This window comes from Lissotriton helveticus, chromosome 4_1 (genome assembly GCF_964261635.1).
Source record: "Lissotriton helveticus chromosome 4_1, aLisHel1.1, whole genome shotgun sequence".
NCBI lineage: Eukaryota > Metazoa > Chordata > Amphibia > Caudata > Salamandridae > Lissotriton > Lissotriton helveticus.
The window spans coordinates 2044047774-2044073551 of record NC_136063.1 but is presented as its reverse complement, the minus strand read 5'-3'; the positions used below and the strand labels follow the sequence as shown (position 1 = coordinate 2044073551).

The 25778-nt window shown below is 42.3% G+C and overlaps 1 protein-coding gene across 5 annotated transcripts in view; it reads left to right on the top strand.

Annotated features, from left to right (window-relative positions):
• SEPTIN6 (septin 6) overlaps positions 1-25418 on the top strand; it is a 178019-nt gene extending 152601 nt beyond the window's left edge. The window contains exons 8-11 of one of the 5 annotated variants that reach the window (XM_078688703.1): positions 1328-1460; positions 2479-2669; positions 18578-18622; positions 20462-23851. In XM_078688703.1, coding sequence (XP_078544829.1) covers positions 1328-1460; positions 2479-2669; positions 18578-18581 — 328 coding nt within the window. In that variant the 3' untranslated portion in view covers positions 18582-18622; positions 20462-23851. Of the gene's footprint in view, positions 1-1327; positions 1461-2478; positions 2670-18577; positions 18623-20461 lie in introns of all 5 variants that reach the window. The other 4 variants (XM_078688702.1, XM_078688700.1, XM_078688701.1 and 1 more) reach the window with 4 other exon arrangements.
• The last annotated feature ends 360 nt before the right edge of the window (positions 25419-25778 follow it).

Here is a 25778-nt window from a genome sequence, read left to right as displayed (position 1 = left end):
CATTTCATATTGGGGTGCAACTCTCTTAGACAACATTGATTGTAGTATAGTCCGTAATTCCACCGTACGCGACACAGGAGGTCTCTATAGCAGGAGGTTGTCCTGGATTAAGATATCAATAGTATAAATCAGGTGTCACACATAATGTACACAGCAAGAGTACAGCTTATCATTCTTGCAAATAACCAAGGGAACAATATCCTCCCTGATAATTGTAGTGAAATCTTAGAGAGTAAAGTTAAGTTCTCCTCAATAGAGGGACAAAGTTAACCATGAGGGAGGCTAGGGTGAGTCACAAACTATTTTATAGCAATGCATAGGTGAAATTGTTTACAACATCTTGTGCACATGAGGTGCATCCTGAAGTAGTTGGCCGAGGCTGTAAGTAACAGTCCATAAACGTAGGCAAAAGCATAAAAGTTATTCAAATCAAAGAGGTCCAGTCCACCATTCTGTTGAGTCCACTGTGGAAGCTGTCCGTTCTCAAAATTCACCCTAACTCTTCCTTGTTGAGGATTTCTGCAATGTCATCTCCACACTCTGGTACCTTTTATAAAATCAGTCACCTGCCATCGTGAATCATTTTCATTATGGCCAAGTGTCTCGAAATGTTCCATCAATGGTGCATTGGCCACCTTGCATCTCTGGCAACTCCTATGTTGCCATATTATTATCCTTATTTTCTGTGTGGTCTGACCAATATAAAACAAATCACAACAGCAGGTTACTGCATAAAGTGCATTTGGAGTATTGCAATTGGAAATATGGGAGTGCAGTTTTTACATTTGTATGTAAAAATTCCTTTGTCTCTGTTGTATTCACATACACTGTTGCAGGTACCACATTTTCGATTACCAAAAAGCTGTCGTCCCCCAAATGTCATGCAAAGTACAGGGAACTCTAGAGGATGAAAGACAGGGTCCCACCAGGTGATCTTTAATGTTTTTATTTTTCTGGAATGCAAAAATGGGGCGTTCAATGGCTACTTCCCCCATATTCAAAGTGTGCTAATGGCTTGCAATTCTTTTTTTACTTGATTGTAGATGGGTGAAAATGTGGTGACAGACCATCCTCCCCATGTCAACCTTTTGGCCTAGGGGTCAGGAGTGCCTCATGTGAACAATACCTTACTCTTTTTAGTGACCTAGTGACTAGCCTCAGAGGATACCCGAGGATAGTAAAGCATCCTTGAAAGTATAGTAGTTTTGGTATATAGCCAAACACATGCCTGTAAAACAGACTTTCACCTGATAATGGTTTCTTACATATATTTGTGGGTGTATATATGATTATCTAGTTGTTTAAAATAACAGGTTTGTTTCCTTAGCTTGCAAGAAACATATGAAGCAAAAAGGAATGAGTTCCTGGGAGAACTACAGAAGAAAGAAGAGGAGATGCGGCAGATGTTTGTACAAAGGGTAAAAGAGAAAGAAGCAGAGCTGAAGGAGGCGGAGAAAGAGGTAAAACTTTGCCTTTTAACATCTTCTGTTATTAATGCAGTAAACAACGGAATACTTGGGAAGGCATTAAGATAATACAAAATTGAGAGACCAGAGCAAAAATTGAACCGTAATCTGTTCAATGATATTTTTTAATGTTTTTTTTTTTAAACTGTCATCAATTGTGACAGTAATGTTTTTTTTTTTATTAGGGTGAATATGCTGTGAGTTTTCACAACCATGTAGTTGAGGCTATACAGAATTGTTGCTGAACTGATCGCCAAAAATTACTGGACAAGGATGATTTAAATATGTCCTTTAAATTTTAAAATAGGAGTACTAAAACCTCTCTAGATTCTTTTCAAATGTCGTTAGCAGCCTGAGAAGATTCTTCCACCTGCCCATACCAGGTTCAAGAGGAAATTCTGTTGGCTCTTGAACCAAGTTAATAAAATTGCAGATGTCATGTTGATGCAAGAAAGCATAGTCGGCGGGTGGGCACAAAGCCTGGCCAGATACGCGTTGTAAAAAAACCACCAATAACTATAATCCAGTTTATTCACTATGGGTTGATTACGTTGGATCTCTCGGGGATAGAATACATTATTTTTTTTAAAGAAATGGCTACCTTATAAACCTTGGTGCCATCCTGGGCCTTTTTTTCAGAACCAGATTACTTGGTGCAAGAACCACAATGCAGATACTAGGAAAGGCATTAGCATATATGAGTTGGTAAATACAAATGCAGTAAAATTCTCTTCGCCCTAACAGGTTTTGCACATGCTAATACACCATTGTGTACAGGTGAGGGTACAGCACCCGGTCTTTCATATTTTTTTAATCAGGGGCCTGGGGAAACTTTGATGCAAAGAAAAAGGTGGTAACAAGTCTCTGGTTTCAAAGTTTGAACACACAGTTTAAACGTTCCTCAGGTAGTTACAATAAGGAATTCGACAACTTAGTGACTGTTAAATGGAATTATTGTTCTGCTCTTGTGAAATTGACATTTATCTCTTTTGTTTATTCACTGCTACCTCAGCTGCATGAAAAATTTGACCGTTTGAAGAAAATGCATCAGGAAGAGAAAAAGAAGCTGGAGGACAAAAAGAAATCTCTTGACGATGAAGTAAACGCATTCAAACAGAGAAAGACAGCAGCAGAACTACTACAGTCGCAAGCACAACAAGCGGGAGGGTCGCAAACTCTAAAAAGGGAAAAAGAAAGGAAAAAGTAAGTATTTTGTATCCTTGGGCACTGGTGATAGCATTCCTTTGGTCCCTTTACTTGGGTTCAGTGGATTGTGCCACGTTGGTGTCCTGGGCTAGCGTTTGCACCCTTGGATGATGAGTATTCAGTATTTAACCTCCTTAGTATCACATTTTAGGCATGCTTTTTCAAAAATGGGATTGTTCCATACCATCTACCCAGCATCAAGAGATCAGATTAAGATTGTTTTTAAGATCTGCACACCCCCTGAGAGTACCTTATGAAGAACTCTACCTTGGTGAGTTGGGACCCACACCATCAAAGTATGGTATGTCCTTTTTGCTACCCAGGCAGACCCAAACAATCGTATGTGACTACATGACTCATATGAGCCTTGTCCCCTTCTGGTGACATGTCGCTGATGCTGTACTTTATCCATGCACTGTACTGGGAAATATAGTTCTCTGGTAGAGATAAGTAAAAAGGCATACTCCACCCACATAGGAGTGTGGGGCATTACTGTATGTCACACCTCAGCCATTTACAAATTTAGGAGAATGGGCTACTGGTTATTGAGCTGATTTTTCCTGGACGCAAGCCTACAAATGCAAACCATGTCAGTCTAGGATAAAAACCTTCCATGCTCTGAACTTTTGCCGCAAGCACTCAAACTAAATGCATACCAGTTTTGTAGAATAACAGATGCCAGATCACAACTAAAAAAAGAAACCATGTACTAGGCTAATATCTGCAGTTGGATAAACTTTCATTAAAATAGAAGCAAAACATTTACCCTGAAAGTAATTTCAAGCCCCTGTGAGGAGTCTTTGGTCTTCATGTTGGGGGAACATGATAATAGTGTTATTTTTAAATAACAGACCAGACCAACTCGGTAGCTTTATTGACATAGAGAGAGGTGCAGGTCTATGTAGGTGAACTTGCATTTTCTTTCACTGAAACATCCCTGATTAAAGGATCTCAAATGACATGAAGCAGTTGCTTCATCAGGGAGACCTACCTAACCAAAACATTGGTTAAAAACCTAGGGTACAAGCAATGCAGCTAACCTTGTCCTTGAACCAAAAAGACAGTACCACATTTCACCTGCTCAAAATACTCTCACTTGTTTATAACCTATGGCCAAACACCTAAAGCCAGCTTCCTACAACCACCTCTTACTCTTCCATTCAGGATTCAAATTAAGTTTGGTAGAAGATCCCTACATGTACAAGGCACCAGTCAATGGTACCCCCATCCACTATTGTTTTGAGTCCGACCTCAGGAAATGGTGCTAGGGACCGATGACCGTCCTCTTCTGGCAAGAATATGGCACAGATATCAAGCTTCTCCTGCTTGTCTTTTCACATTATCCAAATAAATTATAGCATTTTAAAATACACAAAATGTATGTACTTTATTTGTGTAGAAGTCTGAGTCAATGTGGGTCATTGAGCAAAGGTCCAGTTTGCTTGTCTGCTCACTGAGCTCTTTGGTTTTCCACAATTGCCCATCCTGGAATAACTTGCAGTGATGGGTAGACTGCTCAAATTAATCTCGACCACTGGTACTTTCTCGAGCCACTTTCCAGTTTTTGTTGTTTTCGACTATGCCACTCTAAGCTAGTCATATGCAAATCTGTCTTGAGCCCAGCTCCTACAGCAACACTTCAACCCGAACTGTAAAGCCAGGTCCTTTATAGACAGGAGAAAAAGCAACACCAGACTGGGTTTGACCTATTTCGGTGTGATCAAAGAAGTGCACTTCAAGTCCAATAGCTCATTGAAATGTTGCATGAGTACCAGTGGCTGAGATTAATTGAAGCATTCCAGCTATCCCTTTTTCGCTTTTCTAAGTGAGATGCCACACTTGGATGACACCACTGCTGGGAAGATTAGTCTTTGCTTCCCTAATTGTTCAGTGTTTAGACTCTGATGCAAGTTTAATTCAAGAGAACCAGGCCTTCAGCGTACAGCAACCAACTGCTGCATCTCTCAACATCTACCCAGAAAGTGGTGATTTTGCATCCGGAATCTTTTCTGGATCCAGAATTCTTATGTTTTTTTGTGGGCATTGTTGTTGACCACAACTTTGGCTGTATGTCCATTTCACTATGATGTGTTGTCAGATGTTCACCCTAGAAGTCCCTGTGCGTTGTTGGCATCTTCAGATTCGTATTCCTGCCATTTGGTCTGGAAGCAAAATGGAAGCGCTCCTAAAGAATCACAAAAAACTTGACAGATCGACAAAAACATCGAAAAGAGGCAGATTGAATCCACCAAATAATACCAGAGGACTAAAGACATCACGAGGAAACCGTGCCCAGTCTCTTTACAAAGAGGGAAAATTTATCAGACTAAGAGCACATGGTTTGAGAATAGAGAGGTTAGTCAGTGTGGAGAAATGGAGAACACCCCCTTTAAATTCTTCCCAAAGTGTTTGTGAGAAGTTGGCCTGATATATAGTGCTCACTATTCTAGTAATCATTGTGTATCATACCAAACAACCCTTATTGATGATTGGTTGTAAGTCAACCTTTCAGACCAGCTATCCTAGTAGCATGGACACGAGCAGTCTTCAGGCTAAACTCTAGAGGGCGTGTTAAGCCAGCTGTTTTACCATCACATATACCCCTTGAACACCAAGTGAAAGGACCCCACACAAGTTGTTATGAAAATAAAGGATATTTATTTATAACAAGTCTACCCTGAACTCTGAGTCAGGGAGCTAAGCACAATACAAAACTCTTATGAAAATACTTTAAGTTGCACAATTTACACAAATGCCCGAGGGGCACGAAAAACCGTGTACACAAAAAGTGGAATGCGAAATGCTAGCAGGTAAGTAACAAGATCCAGAGGCTTCAGGATCGCTAGGACTACACTACTGAACCTTAAGATTACGAGCAGGAGGTCTAGGGAGATCGTGTGCAGAGTGTGCACTCTCACGCGGGATGCGGGAAGAAGTCTATGGATGCTAGCGTTTCTAAAGTTACTGTTTCCGGACGAATCCGACTAGATAGACTGAAAACGAAAAAGGATCTGGACACTTAGAGAGTGAACCTGTGCTGGAGTACCGAAATACTCAAGTTACCTAGCCCAGGGGCCGCGGCTGCATAGGGTTCAAAAGACGTCGGGAATCCTCGTTGAAGTCTATGCAGCCTGAAAGAAGAAGTTGCTGGCAGGCGACCAGTGAAGATGTTCGGTGTGATCCAAGGCTGGATCAGTGAAGGAGACGACCTGAAAGCAGAGGGGACTTAGTTCTTAATCACTAGCCAGTGATTATGTGGGCACCAGGATGGCACCGGATGAAGTCACCTCGACCAGGTGAGTGGGCGACGCTGGACTCTGCAGTCACACGGGCTAGGAGGCGCTGTCGGCGTCCAGGCTGGAGGTGCGAGCTGTCCCACGAGGCTGTCGGCTGTCAGCGATGCTGGACTCAGGATTTGAGCAACAAACCTTGGCAAAGGCAAGCCCACGCGGTGGAGTCAAGATGGCGTCTGGAGTGGCCAGGAGGGTCCGGGGTGCTCCTCTCTTGGAAGGGAGCAAGGGCCAGTCTGGAGCAACCAGAGCAGCGGTGAAATCGTCGTGGTACGTCGTCAAGAGGGTCACTAGCCAACGGGCAAGTGACCGGACAACGTGGCAAGCAGCAAAGAAGCAGAAGGGCCCCACGCAGATCTCGTGGATGCTGGGAGGCTGGACTTCGGTGCTGGAGCTGCTTAGGGTTAGGGCTTCTCAAACCCAGTGCACTTACTCGAGGGTCTCTCGGGGGTCGTGCTGGTGAAGCGTCGTGCAGGTCTTGAAGATGGCCGGTCCCACGGGTCTCGTCACACCCACGAATCTCAGCTGGGCTGGATGATGTAGGTAGAGGTCAGAGATGGCAGGGAATCCGGGTCTCGTCGAGCTGGGCAGTCTTGATCCGGAGGATGGACGTGCAGCAAACCGCCAGAGCTTCGATGGTGCCTGCTGGTGCAGGGTGGCTACTCCTTAGCCACAAGGGAGAGTCTTCAGAAGAGTCAAGAGTTCCTTTCGTGGAAAGTAGTTTCAAGATTCAAGATTATCTAATTTGGGAAGGGGGCCTGCTCCTACCTTTATTCTAAGAAAAGGGGCTGGCACGCGACTAGGTCCGTCCCTAGGGGTGGGACCAGGAGGGGGGTGGTTACACCCCTCTCCTTTGTCCGGTCTCTCCCCAGCTCAGAGGCTGGTGTGCCCCAGGAACTGGTTTGAGCCGGCATATGCACAGTGAGCACCGGGGTGCCACTTGCAGTCACCTTCCTTTCAGCCCTGCCTACCTGGGATACACAAAATCCTGTCTTGGATGGTGCTAGCACCGCCCCTGACAGGAAACCCTTTGTCCAGGCCTCCGTTGCTGGAAGGACTCCCAGCAGCAGGAGGGCAGACTTGTGTCTCGGTGGCAGCATCCATTTTGTGGAGCTGAGGCTATGTCTGACTTTAACCGGGGTTCACAGTTACATACATGTCGTGTCCCTCTAGAAGGGTGGAATGCTAACCCAGTCGCCAGAATTGGCGAGGGGTTAGTATTCCAATTCGTATGACACCTTACTCGACATGTTTTGATAATGCTATACCAAAGTTAGCATTTAACCGCGAGGATTATAATGCACTTAAGAGTATATGGTATAGCGTTATCATGGAACAGCTATTTGGACTTGGTTCCGCAAGCTGCAAACGGGCCCAGCTCATGCCAGAGCACCATCTCACATAATTCCAAGCACTCTGCCTTCAGGATTGATAAGGCCTGCCATAGGAGTGACTGATAGGAATATATGTGTCCATTTTAGGGTTAGATATAGGAATACTATATCTAAAGCAAAGGGTGTTTACACCACCTTGCCCCAGCTGTCGTGCAGCCAGTTGTGTCTGTTTGGGTGGCCAGCCAGGGGTGGCATAATACATGCTTCAGCCCCTGGTAGGCCCTGGGTACACCTATGCCCTGGATACCTAAGGTATGCTGTACAGGGACTGATAAGGTGGCCCAGTACCAATTGGTAAAATGCACCTAAGGTACATGGTTGTAATTTAGAGAGAGAACAGCTAGGCTGTGGGTCTGATTAGCAGGCCCACAGCCAGGGAAAGTCGTAAATCAGTGAAGCAAAAAGCAAAATTCTTGGGTGGCCATGGGATTGCAGACCCCACTCTCCTACAGTGCCATCACAAGTTTGCGCAAAAAGAACCACGCAAAATAGAGAATATCTGCCATCTATAAGAACATACCACCGAGGGGTGTGAGGACTGTGCAGATTTTCAGTCCATGTAATTGAAGGTGAGGGAGACGGCGCTGGCCACACTATGCCATTGGTCAGCGTACAGAAGAAGCAGCCCTCCCCAAGGGGATAAGCCTTTTCAGCAACGATGAAGAAAACGTTGAGGAATTCCGGCTGGCACAGGGAGGAGAGTCAGATGACGAAGAAGAGGAGATCAGTGTTGAAAGACTAGAAGCAGTAAAGAAAACGTACATGGAAACTGACCAGAAGTAGCAGCAGGAAGTAATCCGTCTCCTAAAATCTCAGACTATGTCCTCTGAAGCCACCTCCCCCTCGAAAGACTAGACATTCGAAGGATGACCAAAACAAAAGGAACCGCACAGGTCCAAGCACAAGGACTCCGATGGGCATGACCCTTAGGGGACACCCTTTGACGCTGGTAGGTGCTTAAGAGCACAAAAGAGAAAGCCTAAGGGGAAGTAGACACCCAACTCCAAAAAGGAAGGCCATGCTGGATTCAATGCTGTGCAATAAGCTCTCAAGGTTCAGCAGATGAAGCGTCGACTCAAGGCTGAAATGGCTGAACTTCTGTAAAAAAACAACAGACTTTGACTATTCACCCAAGGGATTTTGTATTCCAGATAATCGTTGGAGCCCAAGATAATGAAATGAAGAGCAGGTAGGCTTCATGCTGCCCTTGATGCCAGAGACGCACGAGGAGGAGCAGGAGTTCTTAAACGATGAAGACACCACAGTCTTCAAAAAACGGGGGCCACAGGAGGAAGTCTGGCAGGACCTCTGCGCCGACTCCACAGGAGAGTGTCAACACATTTTCAAGGTCTTGACAACACTGACTAAACCATGAGGAAAGGGAGGCAGAATCATACTTTCTGCTCAACGCTGATGCCTTTACGAAACCGTAACCTGTACTTGCCCATGCTCCTGAGCATCTTTGATCAAAAAGAGGAGGCTTTTCATGAATGAGCCATCTTGAAGCCTGAGACTTCGTGAGTAGAGAAGAAATACAAGCCCTCCTCACATGACCCCGTTCACATCAAGGGTAATGCAGCTGCAGACTTGATAATTGTTGCAACAGCAAGAAAACAAGGTAATACTCCCCATGCAACTGGCCTCCACTGGACAAAGAGTACACAGATAGAGAGGTCAGGCATTAAGCTGGAAAGAGTTGCAGCTAGTTGGCGAAGAATCGCAAACTCAAACGTCCCCCTCAACTGCTATGACCAACAGAAGTGGGTCGAGGTCATTCAGCATGTCCTAGAGGAGTAAAGCAGAGAGTGAAGACCAAGGTACATGAGAGTAAAACCATCCCCAACAGTGCTTCAAGTTTGCACAAAATGAAGCTGAGACAGCTAGCAGACAGATGTACTCAGGACTTACCCTGAGAAGGCATGCCTGGCTGAGAGTCTCAGGGATCAATCCAGAGTTACAAGCCTTGTGCTTTAATACGTCCTTCTGCTCAGCAATGGATGAGGACCTACAACAGATCAAGAAGAACAATGAAATGGCTAAAGCAATGTGGACATTGCAATTCTGAAGGTCCTTAAAGTGAGCCATGACAGCCAGAGGACCATCAAACAGTGGGTATCCATCACAGAGCTACCTCTCAACAAACAGAATGTAGCTAATCAGCAGCACCACTGGCCTCAAGCTTTCCCCCTCTAGACTCCCTCCCATGACCCCATAGCATTGACCACAACAGCAGCCTTTTGGAGAAGAGACAGGGTAAAAGTTCAAGCCCCAAAGGGAATGTAGCCAGTAAGCAAGTAACTCCTACGAGGCACAACCCCAGCACAAGATACTGGTGGGACTGGATAGAGGGTGGGGGGGTAATTCTTCAATGAATGGGGGTCAATCACATCAGACAAATAGATACTTAACTTTATAAAGCATGGCTATTGCATCGAACATCTCAGAAAAAACCCTTCAATACTACCAAGGGAGAGTTCATTCTCAAGGGAAGATCTTCCCCGTACCATACCAAGATCAGTCCTTGTTTAGCCGTCTTAGGTCTAGGATTGGTTTCAAAAACATATGAACTAAATGCTTCAAGATTACAAGAAGTCATTACACTCCTAAAGAAGACCGGATTAGATGGCCACGGTAGATACCTACACATCCCCATGACCCACACGCTCAGGAAATATCTCAGGGTCGCCATAGACTAGGTACAGTACCAATTCAAGGTGTCCCCCTTATCAATAAAATCTGCGCCAAGGGTTTTTACAAAATGATTAAGTAGTCCAAGCATACCTAAGGAGCCAGGGCTTACATGTGTACCCCTACCTAGGTGGCTGGTCGATAAGTGTTTATAATGCCAATGTCAGGAGAACATACAGAATGTAATAAAAACACTACATAGCCTAAGGTTCACAGTAAACGTGGAGAAACCATCTCCAGTTCCAGAACAAGAGAAGGCACTAAATTCAAGAAAGGCGTGGGCCTGCCCAATCTCCAAAAGGATTGGGACACTAGCATCTCAACCTTACCTATTCCCCGAAGAGGCAGTCTCTGACAATGACTATAGTAATGAAGTTAATGGGTATGATGACATCCTGCATCCCACAAGCCAGACTATGCATGCACCCCACATTTTCATATTAAATAAACTATAAAGCTACCATCTTTCTTCAACAATCCAAAGTTGCATTCTGAAAGAGCCCTGCAGACACTAGATATAAGGAGGGCAGTCGTGCTACTTACTAGAAACCTGAAATCTAAGCAAGGGGAAGCAACTTTTTGTCTCCTTTGTACAGGCAAGCAAGGGGACACCAGGAACCAAGGAAATGATTGCACGATGGGCAGTGCAGATAATTCAAACCTGATAAACAAATGCTGGGGAGTCACTAGAAACTAAACCAAGGGCACACTACTTGAGTTAAACAGAGCAGCCCTTGCCTGTCTTAAAAACATGTGATTCAATAACATATGTATGACTGCTACGTTGTCCTCTGGACACTTCTTCACAAAGCATTACCGTGTGGATATCACTGTAAAACAAAATGTTTACTCTACCTGTTGTAGTAGTTTTGCAGCTTGCAGAGTTTTCTGGATTTGGCTGCAACCCGCCCATCTCCCTGGAAACGAGAGGGGTCAAATGATACAACAAAATGTATGGTATGTTCAAGAATCAACTAGTTGCCAAGCAGAAAAAATATCTGAAGATGGTTACCATGCACTAGAACTTACAAAGCATGCATACGTCTTACACCACAGAGAGCAGACAAATCTACAAATTGTGGTAGACTACAGCACCCATGACAAAAACAAAAAAACAGAAGGAAAGACACAATTCTGGACCCAACCACTAAATGGTGAAATAATGCACAGCATGCAACTCCAGAAAACTCTTCAAGATGCAATGCTACTCATACAGGTAAGTATTCAATGTGTTCCATTACAGTGATTTTCAGGTCTATCATAAAACGTTGTGTAGGATTGAACTCTGGCACCATTGGCACTCCACTGTCGGTCTATGTTTGAAGAGGTCGGTGGTCCTCAACTGTGCCCGAGATTAAAGTATCCTACGTGAAAGTATTTTCTGTAGATGTGTATATTTTCTTTTGGGTTGCAAGCAAAATAAGTGGTTCCTGTGTTGATAAATGTTACTAGATGCATGTGTCCTCTTAAGGCACATGCTGCAGATGGACACTTCCAGGAACTCATACTGGATTAGGGTCACATTCAGTTGCTGGAACATTTAGGACACTGATAATGTACTGTAAACAATTTAATATGGCAACATGAAAGCATTATATGGGATCTGATGTTGGGGGACGCCACTAATCGGTCTCACTTCGTTTAACTCTCCAGAACTGCTCAACAACTTGACACCCTTCTCGCAGTTTAACCTAATTTGCACAAGGATCTTTTGTGGTTACAAACTCTCTCCTGATCTAGCACTGCGTGGAATTCAGTCTTTAGCAGAGCCAGGATAACTATAGTTTCTTGGAGCATCTTGATTTGCATTCCACACGTAGTGTCGCATTGAAACAATGCACACTGTTGGCCGAGGACATACCTAGGTTTTCTTCTCACTGGTAAGATGTGCATCACTTTATTATCTAGATCACCCGTTCTTGAACTTTGAGTTCTGTGGACCTTATTGAGTCATTAATGGAATCCAGGGACCTCTACTGAATTGTTATTGGAAGCTGGGGACCCCCTACATAAGCAAGTTCTGTGATTTGAAACTCAAAACAATACTCAAATACAAAAATGTTTACCCCAAACAAATGCTCAAATATTGAAATATTTTGTTTAATTCAAAATCAAATCTAGAACATTTTCTAAATTTAAATATTGCTTCTTTATTTTTATTTATCTTATTCATTTTAATATTTCATTTGGTAAAACAGTTGTTGACCCCCAAAGAAGGCCTCTTGGACCCCCAGGGGTCCTTGTGCCACAGGCTAAGAACTACAAGTCTAGATATTGTATGCCATCTCTAAAAATGTTGTTTAAAAGCCATCGTTTTTTACTTTTGGCTTTCTGAAAAATGTCTAGGGCGTTTCTAGGCCAAAGTCTAACAGAGTTAACAAAGATGTGACGTAAAAAGAATTGTGACTTTGTGATGGATTGAGGTGCCAGCACACAAATGGATTTTTACTTCTGCTTCACATTTGTAGAATCTGCTATTTTTAGTTGCTTTAAAGCTTAACGGACAACATTATATAGACCAGCATAATTAAAGATTCATCAGCAATTCTGGCACTCCTTTTCTGTATCTTGCTGAGGAACATTGTTTTGGCAAGAGCCACAACTGTTTTCCTTAATTCTTTAGTTCTGGTATGTAGACTAGCCAAGTGGCTGTAGTCTGCTAACTTAGTATGGCCACATGTGCTGTGTATTAAGGTGTGCCTATATATTGAAGTATCCTGCCTGGAGTCTCACCCTGCCCACTTAAGACCGCTCTGTGCATACAGGTTCTCTGCCCATTTAAGACCGCTCTGTGCATATAGGTTCTCTTTGTAATCCACAAGAGGGTAGTTTTAAAAAGCGGTAGTGAAGGATAAACTCACCCCAGCCACTTTTAGAACTTAACGTGACTTAGTGGTGCTTGTATTTCTAGCAGTAAATGCTGCAGACAGCGAATTCCCTACTGAATAAAGCTAAAGGAACTTTCCGCTTGTGCATTTTTAATTTAGGTAACATGACTTGAACAAGCACTGGTAAAAATGTTATTGCTCTTTATGCTTGGAGCAGTGCTGGAATAGGAGTTATTTACCTGAAGTGGGCCATGGTGCATTTATATAGGATACTCTGTCTGATGAGCCAGAACTTCCTACTTGCTAATCACTGTGCTGTATAAAATGGAGATTCAAATGATCTTAACACAAGCCATTATATGGAATGGCTGACCTGGGACTACCAAACTATTTCCTTCAGAGTAGAAACAATGCCACCGCCTTCTGGTTCGCGGGAAGACCCGGGTAAAAATTCTGATTCCTTTTCTCAGTGGAAGGCCTGTGCCAAGTGCTCGTTGAGTGGAATCTACCCTTTAAAATCCCATGCTTAAGCCACCATTAAAGCGAAAATGTGCTTGGTTGTGACAAATGACAGCCCCTGCGTTCCGGATGAAGAATACCAATCTGTCTACCCAAGCCTCTTAGGGGGTGGTGTTTGCTGCTTTTTTAAACATATATATATGTATACACATATATTTTTATTGATCATTTTGTCAACGTAAAACTTTATTCTGCTGTGGAGCATCATTTCACTTGATAAATGTACAATTCCAGAGCAAGGTAGGAAGCAATTGATGCTGTATGTATCACTAGAGTAAGACCCCATTAGATGTGTCTAAAACAAATAAACCAAACAACATACCCAAGGGAGTTCGGTGGCATGGACGCCCTCTCTTTCTACACTCATGGGTGTCATGGGTGAGCTGTGATACCTTCATGGGGCTGTGTAAGAAAATCAATGAATCACAAAAGAGGTACTGAGGGCTTTTTAGACCGGTCCAGCATACATGCCCTAACAATAATGAAGATACAAAAGGTATGCTGTTCCTAATATCGAGACAAGAGAAAACTGGTTTTATGTGGTCATGAGGTGTAGGAGGATTCCTCCTCTTGGAATATAGGGCCCTCACACACCCGGCAAAGTGTCATGCTTCATCATATGGGCTGCTCCTCGTCAAGTCGGCATTGCAATACCTGACTGGCTCCCTATGAGGGGCTCTTAGGGGGAGATCTTTTATTCCAAATTCCGTTTGGTGCCGTGGGGGTGAGGGGCCTAATTGGTGTAGATGAAAGTGTGGAGGTGTTTAACCTGAAAGAAATTTTAAAACCGGTAAGGGAGTACCAGCGAAGACTATTTTAATCAGTGGGTCTCCCACCCTGATTAAAAGAAACAAAGGCGCATGTCTGAGATTATGTCTCGGGTAGGGCGCTCTATTGTGTGGTCAACATGTTTCTCGCCTGGTAGTTAAACAATCTGGTGGCGATTCGTCAGGACCTAATAAAATCTATCTACACGTGGGTTGTTGTATGGTGTGATCTACCCTTTTAAACCAACCTAACACATGCTATGTGTAGTACACCTCTATTATGGTCTGTGTGCCAGTAAAGCTGGCTACACCTTCTTGCTACTATTCCTCCAAAGGTTTCCTGTGTATCGTTTTATATTTTCTCTAGGCATATGGCAGTTTCCTCTGCTTGTGCCCAGCTTTCAACATTTGCCTTCTACCAGCTGCGCTGTGGGCAATCTGCTGACTTCCAGTGTCTGTCTTTGTCCCTGCAAGCAGTGCCCAGCGCTAAATCCATGAATCTGCTACGGCTGTTTGCCGTTTGTAAATGCCCAGGAGACAGATCTATGCAGGACCCTCTGGTCCATTGTGCTCTCTCGGTCTGCCGTGACCTGTGTCCAGAAGCATGTGATTACCAGGCATGCCACACCTTGTTTGCAAAATCCGCATCCACATGTGTGCACCTGGGGCAGCTCATGCTGGCAGAATGATGCATAATGTTTAGGCAAAATGGTGTAAGGAAAGCGGTGTGTAGGGAATCAAACGGAGCTTATTTAAAACAAGTGTTTCTAGATAGTGTGAGTGTTCCATCATCCTGTCCCATTCTTTCCCCACAAATTGTCTGCCTATAATGGTTTCCCACGGGCACTCAGTCTGTAGCTCATCCATGGCCATCACAACTACATACAGGAGACAAGGAGGCAGCTCACACCGAAGTTCAACAATATTTGCAGTAAATAGCATGTGGGAAGTTCTAGGTCTGAATTCCTGAAGAGTTAGTGCACTGCCTTAGTCACTGACCTGTAAACCAGGTAAATGCATTCCCTTAATGCCAGACTCTCCAGTCATTGTCTCTAGGCTGCTAAATGCACTGCCTGCCTAACAGTCCTCGAGTCGCGTCCACTCCACTGCCATCCACTCCTCCAGCCACCTGCCTGTGAAGTAGCCTCCACTGGAAAAGGGAGCCCTACCAGCGGCATCACGAGCATGTACAGTGCACGGCAGCCAACCAGCTTGAGCATGCCATTCGAACAGCTAAGGCCATGGATTTAAGGGCATAGCTTCACTCCAATGAGTAAGGCTAGGAGGTTGCCCTCCCTGCGTTCCTCACCGAACTCCTCCAACTCTTCCATACTGGTCCTAGCCAGCCAGTGAGCCGGCTGCTGCAGCATGAAGTAAAACAACTCGTAGTCTGGCACCCGAAGTCCACCCTCCCATGACCGATGCAGATGTTTCAGTTTGTGCAGGAACACCCTATTGCGCTCCCATTCGCATATCAGTTCCCAAAGAAGTGTTTAGGGAGCAGACGTGGTATCCAGATTGCGAGATTGGTGAAATAATATAAAACTTGGGGTAGTATGATCTTCTTCAACAGCGCTATACTGGCTGTGATGGGTAGTCCAAGTGTGTTATATCACTCATGGGGAGAGATCAAGGGCATTACTGGGCTCACACCTGTCCTTATTCACATAACATACCACAAAGCGGTGTGACACCCTTATATTTCACTCTGAGCCTAGGTTGCCTTCAGTGAAATAATCAAACAAACAAGATCCCTACTGTCTTCTGTCGCTACCTACTCCTGTCCCAGTGCATTGGCAATTCCAGGAATTGGACGTGGATGGCTCACTCACATAATGTGACATGCTTCATCATATGCTATAATCCAGTTTTTAAGGTTTAAAAAAGCCTTAGAATAAACTACAAAAGTGTCCTTTATTAAGGTGGTATACTAGGCATATTAAAATATACCAACAGGTAAAAACAGAAGGCATATATTGGTATGATGACCTATATCCGTCACTGAATGGAAATGAATGTCATGCCAACCTGTTTCTGCCTATTAACAGCATGATGGTCTAAGGCATTCATCAGGGCTAGGTCTTTGTCCCTACACCAAAAGAGTTAGTGCAGAGCCTCATAAGTAGGCTAGAAAAATAGTACCTACCTCCCAACCGAAGTATTTTGGTAAACATTACGTAATGTAAGTGCGCTAATTGCTGCATGATCTGATCAGGGGGCTCTCCTGTTGCCACACGTTCGTCAAGGTTGAGAGCCCACTGTGAACCTTCCATGCCCTATCGAACAGTCGGCTGTTCAAAGGGGCAAGATTGGGTCACCACAGGAGAGGCCCTCTTTAACTTTATAAAGGACACTTTTGTGGTTTATTCCAAGGCTTTTTTAAACCTAAAACTGGATCATAGCACTATCAAGATAAAATAAGAAATATCTAAGGACTCCAGCCGTCCAGCCCCTGTCTTGAGTTGAGTCGGCCTGTTAGTACCATCTTACCAGGGTGGGACGAGGTGGCAAATGATGAAGAATTTCACATTACATGAGTGGGCCATCATTTGTGTTTTTTTGCTGAAAACCATCTAGGCTCAGAGCGAAATACAAGAGTGCCACGACGCTTTGTGGTATGTTTTAGTCCAAGTGTGTGCCATAAAAGCCACATTCCCTCCCGAGGCCCGCAGGGCACGCCCGAGGTTATCCTCTTTGGTGTCCTCAACCGAGTGGTAGACCCTGATGACCTGCAGGTAGCGGAATGCCCTGGCTTCCTATTGGATTCTGATGAGGCATATGTAGCACATAGAAGGTAAGTAAGTTGAGCCTTGCCTGTTAAGCTTTCATTGCTTTTAGGCACGAAAAGGGTATTTGCATCAAGTAAGAAGCTTTCACAGACTCGTCTGGCACTCAATCTTTTAGCTACCTGCTTCCAAGCTCTACACTACATTCAGAGAAAACTCTGTTCAACCTACCAGTCAACAGTGCCTAGCATTAAGCAAGTACACAAAGATTTGTGATACAGCGTGATTATATTATCAACTATCTAATGAAATTATATGCAAGGAGCATAATAAATAAAGTAATGGACATGGTTTGACACATGTTTTTATTCCAAATGTGGAACAGCAAAAATCAGGGAGTGCTTTAAAACAACACAAGAAAAACTGGTCACATTTTAAACATCACAAAGAGGAAATATGCATTTGTTTTGTTTTCCATTAGTTTATGGGCATACCTGCTAAGTGACCTATGCCATCTGAACCCCACAGCCTAGTCTGACTTTTAGTAAACAAACGTTTGCATTCTGGCGCTCGTAGGTATGCCTTTACCATTATAAGTAGGCCTAAATCCCACCAAGCAAAATGCTTCTTCCCACAAATTCAGGACTAGCGGAGGTTGTCATATTGTCATACATGCATCCATTGTCCTGTGGGCCTTACTGCACATCATTTGCTTTTATTAAATTCAGATTCAACCCTGTGCCACTGAACTGCACAAACCTCTGTGGTCCAGTGATACTCTGCATACACGTCCCTGTAGAGGTGCAGCGCCGCATGTCCTGTTCTTTAGACGCCATCACCCAGTGCTCATCTGCAGTTCCATCATTCATGCTCCCTAAGTATTCATTGCCCTGTGCCAGAATGTCCCACTGCTGCACGTTCCCCTGCTCCAGGGATTCATCAGTATGTACTCCTGCACATCCTCCACAATATAATGACTTGTCCAGTGCTTGTTTATGTACATTCTTCCTCGCAGTTGCTTGTATTTTGAGCAGTCTGAAGGTGTGTTGGGCTCTGCATGATGACATGCAGAAGAGTCTTTTAGTGGCCATCAAGTTTCCTATGTAATGAAAACATACGCATCGTCCTAGAGATGCGCCTCATTGCAGGGCCGTAGATTTAACAGTTCAAAGTTTTTCATTGGCTGTTTATGAACTCTGGATGTGCTGAGCATCCCAAGTGCTGTCGCGTCTCTGCCAGTCTGTTAATCAATGCTCCATGTCTGGTTACCCTTGAAATCAATTGTTATTGATCTGTAGTTTCATGAGGGTTCACTTCCATGTTTCCTGTATGTGGTAAGTCATATTGAAGTGACATATTTGTAAAAAAAAAAACTGTCATCAGGCATAATGTCTTCGTCAACGAGTGCTGTACCCTCGACTACATACAAACGTGCTGCCCAGCACGCCTTTACTTTAAAGTGTTTGTAGAGATATTTCATTACTGCTGTTGTTCATTGTTTACTTGTGTACATTATGGTGTAACATGAACATTTGCCCTGTTATCTTCTGTCTTTTGGGTATGTGAAGATGTTTATTTTGCCTAATACGGTTTATTTCTTTTAGCAGCATTATTATTGGTTGACAAACATTCGATTGTGTATCCTCGCTGTCGCGTCCGCTTCATTCGCTTTTACTTGTGTACTGTTTTACAGTTAACTCTGCTGTTTGCTGCATGGTGCATGAATTACATTGTCCTGGTAAGCTTTATTAACTAAAGTGTATGTTGGCAGTGTAATCCATTGCGCACACTTTCTGTAAAATAAGAATTGAACTACTTCAAGCACTGATCTTTTCCTTAAAAGTCTCAAAACATGTCAGGTGAAGGAGACACTGTGGATTTGCCTCACCTTAAGCAAGAGAGCTTAAACTGTCTTACAACCGCTCTCGAAGCGCCATTGATTTTAGAGGGAAAACCTTCCATTCGATGAGCCCTAACAACTACTTTTCTGGTAAACGAGTGATAAGGGTCTGTCTGGATTCAACACACATGTGACATGAGTGACAGTTGGGTCTACCACACTTCACATATCAATTATTTCTTAAAATAGTAAAAAAAAATGTAAAAGCTTCCAACATCTGCAAGGCATGATAATTCCTCAACATTTGACATTACCAATGCTTTACTTGGATTTCAGATATCAAGCACTTGCACACCTGCCTGATCACATGCATAGAATTACCACACCAAAACAGAATGCTGATCTCCAATCTGGATTGCTACCTATAAAGGCGGGCAGTGAGCATTGCCTCTACGATGGATATAGCCCGTTTCTAACTGGAAGGCAGCAGAGCGCTGTACCAGGGTCTGAGGCACAGACAGTCAGTCGGTGATGGTTAACCGCCTTCAAAAAGGGAAAGTTGACTGATAATGCATCATGATGTAGTGATCTTTAAAGAGGTGTGTCTTCACCTCCTTACTAAATTTGAGTAGGAGTAATCTTACTTATGCCACTAAATCACAAGCACTTAGAAACCTCTTGCAGTAGGCTTTGTACCAAAACATAATCTGGTCCCTGTTACTTAGCACCCCCTTTGGCCTTCAGGAACACCTGTATCCCTCTTATGTTCTCTCCTATTGGGGTCTCTCCGCTTTGTATGGATCCTAATGTTTCCAGCGTATGTCTATTGTAGACTTGCATGTTGTGCACTCTCCTGCCATTGTGGGGTCTGGAATGATATAAAAACACAATTTGTAAGTCTTTTGTTTTCGGCATCAGGTGTGCCTACCTTTCCTGAAGCCCTTGGTGCAGGATGGTGACTCCAGACTCACTTTTTTTCTCCATCTGGGTGGAAGGTGTTTAAGGGAGCTCTGATAAGGAAAAGATTCATCCTATAAAGATTTAAATTAAGGAAAAATATTTCAGACTATTTGCGTTGACTGGAGAGAGCGAGACTGCAGTTAGTCCAAACTTGGGTTAGACCATATGAGAGTGACTCCCCAGGGTGGCAGTGGTTTTAGTTAGGGAAAATAACTTGTCTAAGTTCTGTGCAACCTGTGACTGGTGAAATTACTATCATAATTCTGGAAATGACGTCCCCTGTGAAGTGTTGGTTGTCCATTTTTGTGTAAAACGATTATTGGTCTGTGAAATGTGTGCCGTTTGGCATCCTAAGGAAAGTTATGTCTGGAAGACTACTGAGAACCATCCAGGAGCATCAAAGAAGAGTTCGAGGGTAGACGAAAGGGAGCAGATAAGACTTCTATATGAAACTCTCCATATAAATCAACGTGGAAAAGAGGTTTAGAGACTGTCACAGGTAGAACTCTTTCAGATGCAGCTAATATTAATAAAATAGGTTTGCACATATAACACACATTTCAATTTGGCACCTGACTTTAACTTTGTAATGTGAAAGTTGTGTGCTCAATCGATTCCACTGCTGTTTGTGTCCATGTGGGTGCACGTCAGGATCTTGCATGTTCATTTATGTTCACCCATAACAAATTTGGGATCGCTTTCATTTAATCGTTAAGTTAGAGACCATGTTTTAATTAATCCATAATAACATGACTCCACCTTTTTTTCATTTTTCAGTTCGGGTTTCCTGTAGAACCCTTCCTTTGGAAATGAATGTTCCCACATTGGCTTGTTGTGCCCCCACACCATTATGCTGCCTGCCAGTCTTGCCCACCTCCCCTGCCCTGTTTTCATTATTTGTAAATCACCCGAGGCATCAGAAATGGCTGTTTCTTTTGAAGAAGCGAACAATAACATATTTGGAACTGGCAAGAGTGGCTAAACATATGATGTTTTTAGCATGTTTTCCCCCACAGGAGTAGTATCCTTTTAGCCAAAGTTTACCACTATTAGCCTGAAGATGGTGCTGGTATTTGTTTTCATTGCTGCATGTTGTCGGCTTTTTCATTCCATGGACTGAGTACATTTAACACAGCTGTAATAATCAGAGCCCTTTAATTGCTGAAAACCGCTTTGAGAAGTATTTTATTCCCAATTTTTTAAAATTTTTAACAAGGTTTTAAATTTGTGTTAACACAACTGTGGCATGACTTCCCATATCATGACTTTATAATGGAAACGTGTTCCTGTGAAAAACTGAGTATAGACTATTTTAACTGCTGACCGGACATTTAAATTGTTTGTATAGTTTAATTTCCTTTTTTTTTGGTTACCCAGTATTTTTGTATAAAATTGTTTAGGGCAATACTGGAAAGTGTTACAGCAAGATATGTAGAAATAAACATGTCAAGCTAGTTATACATTTTTACAACGTTTCAGACCTTTTTTCTTTATGCATGTTATGAGTCCTCTTTTGCCTTTCTTGCAAGAATCCTGGTAAAGGTAAAACTGTACTTCTTACATCTCATCATTTTTGATGTGATTGTTCTTAGCTTTATCAGATGAGGTCCTGTTGGTAACTTTACATTTTTTTGCATTTTCTTTTCAGTAATCCGTGGCTGTGCACTGAATAAATAGCTCCTTTGATACAGTGTGATGGGACAGACCTTCATGTAATGCTAGCTTGTGGGAGGTTGATATTCACAGCTTGTTTCCGATGGCATTATAGCCCTGGGCTTAGAAAAGCCAACTTTGTGTCAACATTTTCTCCACTGGGCTTGATCTGCTTGTAACTAGGATGCTTAAAGCTGTGTCGTCATATGATTATTCTCACTTTGAAAACCTGTATACAGAAGCTAATCGCCATCACAGGCACTGCAAAAATGAAGGTCTTTGCTTTTTAAACACGTGTTATTTAGACTGTCAGTATTTTTAAGAGAAGTAATGTGAAATTTAGTGTTGTGTGCAATTTTTGCTGGCAAAATGTTAATGCCTCTTCAACTTATTTATATGAGAAATTTAAGACAACATGGCCCTAGTGAAATTATGGGTTAGGCTAAAGCCCTCGCTCATTATCCCATGCGTGACATGTTTTACAGACTCAACTTGTAGGCACGCTGCTTGGCAAACAAGTGCGTAGTCCGCAAGTAAGATTATTGTTTTTATCTGAAATGTAGCACTGATAATCTAATGTACACTGATGCAAAAATAAGATTTTGTGGCAAACAATGGTACAAAGTCAACCTGACATTGTAGGTTGTCCATGCTCACAAATTCATATCTCACAAACAATAGTATTCTAGTTTAGGTGCAGGACATCTTGTGTGACCACCTCTGCACAGTCCCTTTCAGATGAAGGTTTTTAATACTGAGCCATTTTCGTATTTCCTTGACCCTTCAATCTTCTAGAGTTGTAGATAATTTCTGTGGGAATAACAGACACTTTGAGCCCTTTGCAGGGTGCACTGAGAAAAAAACCCAGTCCTTAAATATTTCCAGCAGCCAATTTGTTTTAGGATTTAGAGCTGCTATAGTACGAGTAAAGAACTGAAATGTCGCATTTGAAGTTTGAAGACTTGTTCATGAAGATCGCAATCTGTGCACGTGATGCTTGGCTGCAACTACAGTGAACGTCTAGAAAGCTGAAAGAATGTTTATATCGTAAATGCATAAAGATGCAGATTGTTTTACTATTATTACTGTGGTAATTTCATTTTTAGTACTTTAGTAAGTTCATCGCTTTGGAGCCTGATCTTCATCAAAGTTGCTATGAGTTAACGATTCCTTCCAGACCTCCTGGCACAGACCCACTGATCAGCAAAGAGTGTCCTCACAGGCCTCTGATTGCATGCTGAAGGTCTTTCCTTTTGGTCCATTGGTGACCTACCAGCCTACTCCTGCATATTCTTAAGTTGAGCAGTCTCCTCCTTCATAGCCCTCAAGCACTAAAATTGGTTTTAAGAGCAAGTTGCTCACATGGTCTTATTCTATATCTTATGTGAGCTATTATTATTCCTATAGAAGCCACTCCTTTTCATCACAGAGCACACCCTATTCATTAAGGGCTAGTACTGGCCATGCCATTCATCTAGATTGCTTTCATCGTTAGGGACAATTTGAACTAGGCAACCTGGTCACTCATCTTAAACACAATATTTTATTAAGGAGGCAGAGGAATGTGGCTTTGGACAGATCGGCCTATTAGACGCATTCTACATATACAACCTACATTACATTATTGCTTTGTATGTCGCTGAAAGTGTATTTTGCATTTCACCAGTTCTGTGCTTTTACCATTGCTTCCTACTGGTCAGGGTGTATCTAGGTTATGACAACAGTGAAGGTGGTTCTCTCATAACAAACCTAAAGGGTGCTGGAGATGTTTAATGGCACACTACACGCCGGCCTACTCTAGTTCATTGCAGAGAAAGGGGAAAGAACATACAAGATGAAATGTAGACCTTTTCAGCCTATCTTCTCAGATAAGTCAGACTCAATATGGTAGCACTCCAAAGGGCATATTTATGTCTCCTGAGGTTTTATAAAGCATGCATAAGTCCTGAAAGGGCAACAGATGTCTTTACAGTGAAGGATCAGTTCATTCAAAATTAGGATTTAGTAACACACATTCAACAAAGTTACAAATAACTGTAGAAATAAAAGAACAGTTATACACCGTTATAAATATATAGTTGTGGGAAAGGAAGCAACTTCAGGAGCAAGAAATGATGATGAAAGTATTTTTTGTGCTTTTGACCAAAGCAGTGGCAGGGATGTTACAGATAGAGGAAGGCACTGACTTGCAGACTCTAGGCGCACTGCTGAAGAAGGGTTGGTTGACCCTGCGTTTCTCTGTTAAACAGAAGTTTAACCACAAAATGTATAGATACTGATGTTATCCGATATTTTCTGTTTCCATATCGGGCAGTATGGTCTTTCTCAGTGGATACTTTCGTTGACTAACCAGGCTGTTTTCTATATGCACGCCCTTCTATGGAAAGCCAACCTAATGTTCTGAGCATGGGTGTAGTAATACTTTCATACAGACCAATACAGTCCATTTTGGATCTGGATTGAAGTCCCGTCTGAAAGTCCAATTGTTTAATAAAATATAGTCTTTAACACCTATTAATAAGCATCATGGATTATTCTTCTTTCCTATAATCATCGAAGAGTAGTGCTTAACATTTCTGTAACTCATACTTCCTCCAATTCAAAACGATTTTTAAAATAAGATTTGTACTTCCTAAAGTAGCTCACAATCAAAATCAAGTTGTTTCTTAAATTATGGAATATGGGTGTTTGTTTTCCTCTCGGGAATACTTTTTTTTCTCAATAGCTTGTAAAAACACAGAATGAAAATTTTTCTCTGATGGAAAGAAATCATTCCTGTTTCTGTAGGCTTATTGTATTGGATTTTTTATTCATAAGTTGTGAAACACTGGTGCAAATAGCGAGTAGTCTGAGTGTGCCTTATCTTATTCTAATGGGCAATGTTTGAAGAGTCTACTTTCACTTACTGCTTTCTTGGATTTTGGGTTGATGCTCTAGTAAGGCCAAGCTATTAAAAACATTTTAAAATATTACAACTTGTGTGGTTTCCTGACGCATCCTGCAGCCTTTGTCATTGTATCAAAGTAATGTGTGGCTGTGTGTGTCATCTTGTTTACTGTTGTCACTGTGGTCTTTCTTTTACCTCATGCCGCTTTCTCCTTTTGATAATGTCATGTTTTCTTTCTTTCTTTCTCTCTAGCTTCTTTTAATCTGTCCCCACCAGCAGTACTGTGTCTGAAGGAGAAGACTGCCAATTGTAGAAGAGTTAGGGAGTCCTATTTTGTTTCTGGGAACATCTTCAGTGTTAATGTTTTGGAGAGAAGTTTTTGTGCGACTTGCATGGTATTTTAAATTGAGATGTCTAGTACCGTTTTAAAACAAGCCACACAAACCACTGGGAGTAATCTACTCTCTCTCTCTCTCTGCCGCCCATTTCCAACCCCACATGTGTACAGTGTGCAGAAGTAACATTTCAGCATCAAAATGAGACTCCATAAACAATTTTTTTCTTAAAACCTTCATTGAGTGAATTCCTTTTCTCCCTAATCCGATTGCCAAATAAATGTTGTGTGGGGCTGGGGAGAATTTCTAGGTGTCCAGTGCAGTATTAAGGGTACTTGTACTAGTTATTTATTATTATTTTAAAATATGAACAATGCATATTTAGTTGATCCTATATTTTCTGCATCCAGTTTCCTACATGAAAGAATAAATGAAAATACCACAAGAATGCTCATAAGACCTCATTCAAGATATTTTAAACATAAAATGCAAATCCGTTTTAATCTCAAGGCATCTCTTGGTTCTAAAATAGGCCCCAGCTATGATTACAACTCCCAAAAGCCATAAAGCTAGCTTAAGCGCCTATTATACAGCCTATAAAATACCATGTAAGTGGTGTGGTGTCCCTTTTAATACATTTTAAGACTGTTTAAACCTTTTTTTGCTCGTCCTGTTCTAGCTTGAACATTCACTGCATGTTTTCCAAACTTGGTATTTGTTCTTCTATCTTCATTTCTTCCTTTTTACAAATGTATGGATGAGGATGCTGAATATATATTTACATGATGAACGTGAAAGAACTAGCACTGTCTAGCTTACTACCTTTCTGTACATTTTCAATAAAACAAGTAAAAATCCAGGTCTTGTCTCTGACGTGTTATCAGCAGTTTTTGGGATTCTCTTCCATTAAGTGTTATACATGAATCGTGGCCAAATGGAAAATAACATCTTTCAACCAGTACAGCTTAAAAACTTTTTAGACTGGTGTCTCATTTTAATTTTTAAAGTGTTGAAGTATAATTTAACACATTTTCTTCCATCTTTTTCTATGTGTTGTCTGTCTTAAATTGACAGTCTCCACCGCAGTTGTTTTAGTTTCCCAAACTCGGATATTATCAACAATTTAGGCTATGTAGACATGCTACCTCATTAAAGTGCTACTTAATTCTGTATCCAATGTTTAAATGTTGACTTATTTGAGTTTAAAAGTGGAATGTTG